We start from the raw sequence: 3,266 nt of genomic DNA, 5'->3' as shown, positions 1-3,266 counted from the left end.
GGACAAACGGCCCTGGAGCTTCAGTTGCAGCAGCAGCAGCGGCGGCAGCGGCAGCAGCGGCAGCAGCAGAAGCAGAGAAGAAAAAAGCGGCTTTGTTGACCAAGCCGTGCTTCCCCTCTCCCTCTCCCACAGTCCCGCAGCCTCTCCCTTTCCCAGTGTCCCCCTCCCAACCCAGTCTCCCTCTCCCCTGCTGGGCCGGGCCATGCCTCGGGCCCACCCCCGGCCCCGGGCGGGGCTGCCCCGTCCCTGCCCCCGGGCGTCCCGCCGCGGTCTCGCCTTCGCCCGGCTCTGGCAGTGCTGGCGATGGCGCTGCTGGGCGGGCATCAGTGCCTGGGGCTGGGGCAGCATTGCTGGCCTTTGGCTGCGCCTGTGCCGAGCCCAGCCCAGGTCCCGGCCCCAGCCCCGGCACCGGCCCCGGCACCGGCCCCGGCCCCGGCCCCGGCCCCGGCACCGGCCCCGGCCCCGGCCCCGGCCCCGGCCCCGGCCCCGGCCCCGGCCCCGGCCCCGGCCCCGGCCCCGGCCCCGGCCCCGGCACCGGCCCCGGCCCCAGCCCCGGCTCGAGCCTCGGCCCCGGCCCCGGCCCCGGCCCCGGCCCCGGCCCCGGCCCCAGCTCGTCCCTGGCCCCGCAGAGGACACAGGCGGTGCAGCTGCTCCCGCCGCTTCCACTGCGGCTTCCCCGGCCCAAGCTCCTCCGCTTGGCAGCGCGGCCGCTGGCCCTGAGCCGCTGCTGTCCCGTTGCCAGGAGCAAATGCCTGGGGATGCCCAGCCCGGGCCGCTCGAGGGGCGCTCGGGGGCCGTTCCTGGCCCCGGGCCGAGCGCTGACAGCCGCGTCTCGCCGGCAGGGAAGGCGCAGCAGGCCCTCCAGGAGCAGTACCGCCTGGGTTCGCTGCTGGGCCACGGCGGCTTCGGCAGCGTCTGGGCGGCCACACGGCTCTCAGACCGTGCCCCGGTGAGCGGCAGGGCCGGTGGTGGGTGCACGAGGAAGGGGCGCAGGAGGAGGAGGAGGGTGAAGGAGAAGGAGGCTGGGGCTGGGCAGGGCAGGCAGTGAGCTCAGCCTGCTGCTCCCCTTGGCTTGCAGGTGGCCATCAAAAGGGTGCCACGGAACCGTGTCCGGCATTGGGGTGAGCTGGTGAGTGAGCGGGGCCAGCAGGAGAAGCTGGGCCATGCCGGGCAGGGATGAGCTGAGGCCTGGCAGGGTGGAAGCCGCCAGGACGCCTGGAGGGAGAGCGGGCGTGGGGCCAGCAAAGGGCGCAGAGCATCCCGGGCTGGCTGAGGGGTCCCTGACCCCTGGCACGGCCTCAGCCTCACTGACAACATTGTGCTCCTCCCACAGCCCAACGGCACCAGCGCACCACTGGAGATCGTGCTGCTGCACAAGGTCTCCACTGGCTTCCCTGGTGTCGTCCAGCTGCTGGAGTGGCTGGAGCTCCCCAAAGACATCATTATCATCATGGAGTGCCCGGAGCGTTCTCAGGACCTCCAGCATTTCATTCGGGCACGGCGGTTCCTGTGCGAGGAGGTGGCGCGGGAGCTGTTCCGCCAGGTGCTGGAGGCCGTGCGGCACTGCACCAGCTGCGGGGTCCTGCACCGCGACCTCAAGCCAGAGAACATCCTGCTTGACCTGGCCACCGGGCAGGCCAAATTGATCGATTTTGGCTGTGGCACCTACCTACAAGACACAGCCTATACTCACTTTGCAGGTGAGCCCTCGCAGGGGTGTGCTCCCCATTCCAGACATCTCCTGGCCCAACATCTCACAGCCCAGCCTGGGTGTGGCTCTGGGGATTCTCCCTTTCCCTGCCACTCATGGCACTGAGTCTTCAGCCCAGTTGCTTTTGAACACAAGTGGGTGGGGGGACCAGCTTCCAGCCCTGCTGGCAGCCTTTGCCAGCCACTCTGCCTGGGACTGGGGCTGCGGCTGGGGCAGCCAGCCCAACAGAAGCACCCGTGGGTGGGGGTGGCTGAGAGAGGAGCCAGAACATGTGCACCAGCCACTTTGGTGTGCAGGTGAGAAAGGGCTTGGACTGCTGTGATTGCCTGGTTTGCTTTGGGTTCATAATGGTTTTTGGGGCAATGCAGGTAGGGACGAGTAAGGCATGGTTGTTCCCCAGCACTGAGTGGGTTTTGCTTGTCATGGTTGGGCCTTGCCAGGGCTTCCACTGCCACCTTCCAACACCAGTGGCTTCTTTTCCAACCCTAAGTTTGTACACAAGTCCCAGGTGCTGGCCAGAGGGCAGCAGGTCACACCACGTGCCACTGGGGCAGCCCCTGCATGCCCAGGGATGCTGGGGCCAGGCTCTGGGAGCAGCAGCATCCCCCTGATGAACTCCATCTGTATTCCATAGGAACACCGTCATACAGCCCCCCGGAATGGAACCAGTTTGGCTGGTACTATGGACAGCCAGCTACCGTCTGGTCCCTGGGCATCCTGCTGCACCAGATGGTGTGTGGGGAGCACCCTTTCAGGAGGGGCCACAAGATCAGCTGGGACCATCAGCTCTCGCTGCCACCACGGCTCTCTCAAGGTGAATCCTCATGTCTGGGCACAGGGGAAATGCCAGTGCTGGGAGACAGCAGTGGGCTGTGGCAGCTGCTGAGGAGGTGGCACGTGTCCTGCTGTCCTGCTTTCCTCCAAAACAGGGAATTCCTGGGAAAGTTTAGGCCCAGCTCTGAGCAAATGCAGCATGGCCTGAGAATGGGAACAGTGGGGCAGACAGGAGCCTTCTCCAACTGACCGGCAGTTTTTGGTTTCTCTCGCCAGAGTGCCAAGATGTCATCCGGCGGTGTTTATCCATGCTGGATGTGGACCGGCCTTCAGTAGAAGACCTGTTCAGTCATCCCTGGATGCAGGATAGTCATCTGCCATAGAAGAAGGGAGAGAGCCACAGAAACAGTGATGCAGGGCCCTGGTAAGTTCCAGCTCCACACATGCCTTGGCAATCAGAAGCAAAGGACCCAGACTTTTTTGTCCTGCCAGTGTCACTGCACAGGGGTCATCAGATGGGAACACACAGCCCCTGTGCTGGAGCTGAGCTGCTCTGCCCAGCACTGCTGGCTGCCATCCCAGCTGCTTTGGCTTGTCCTGGGTCACTGCCAGCTGGGGCCCTGGGCAGAACACTGACAGCCTGGTCTCACTCCCAGGGAAAGAGAAGCAGCCCCTGGAGAAGCTGTGCCAGGTGGGGCTGCTGCTGCTGGAGACAGCCAGGACAACATCAAGGATGAAAACCTCTTCCTCGACCAGGCCACCACAAAGCTGAAGATGATGG

At 65.7% G+C, this 3,266-nt stretch overlaps 1 protein-coding gene across 1 annotated transcript; it reads left to right on the top strand.

The window, feature by feature from the left end:
* Nucleotides 1-303: 303 nt before the first annotated feature.
* LOC134562157 (serine/threonine-protein kinase pim-1-like) lies at nucleotides 304-2,868 on the top strand. Its single transcript, XM_063419584.1, has 7 exons — nucleotides 304-316; nucleotides 843-949; nucleotides 1,079-1,129; nucleotides 1,334-1,378; nucleotides 1,484-1,700; nucleotides 2,346-2,525; nucleotides 2,762-2,868. Exons 1-7 carry the CDS (start codon nucleotides 304-306, stop codon nucleotides 2,866-2,868), a joined length of 720 nt encoding a protein of 239 aa, XP_063275654.1.
* The last annotated feature ends 398 nt before the right edge of the window (nucleotides 2,869-3,266 follow it).

This window comes from Prinia subflava, chromosome 26 (assembly GCF_021018805.1).
Source record: "Prinia subflava isolate CZ2003 ecotype Zambia chromosome 26, Cam_Psub_1.2, whole genome shotgun sequence".
NCBI classification, from domain to species: domain Eukaryota; kingdom Metazoa; phylum Chordata; class Aves; order Passeriformes; family Cisticolidae; genus Prinia; species Prinia subflava.
This window is presented reverse-complemented; position numbering and strand designations above follow the sequence as displayed.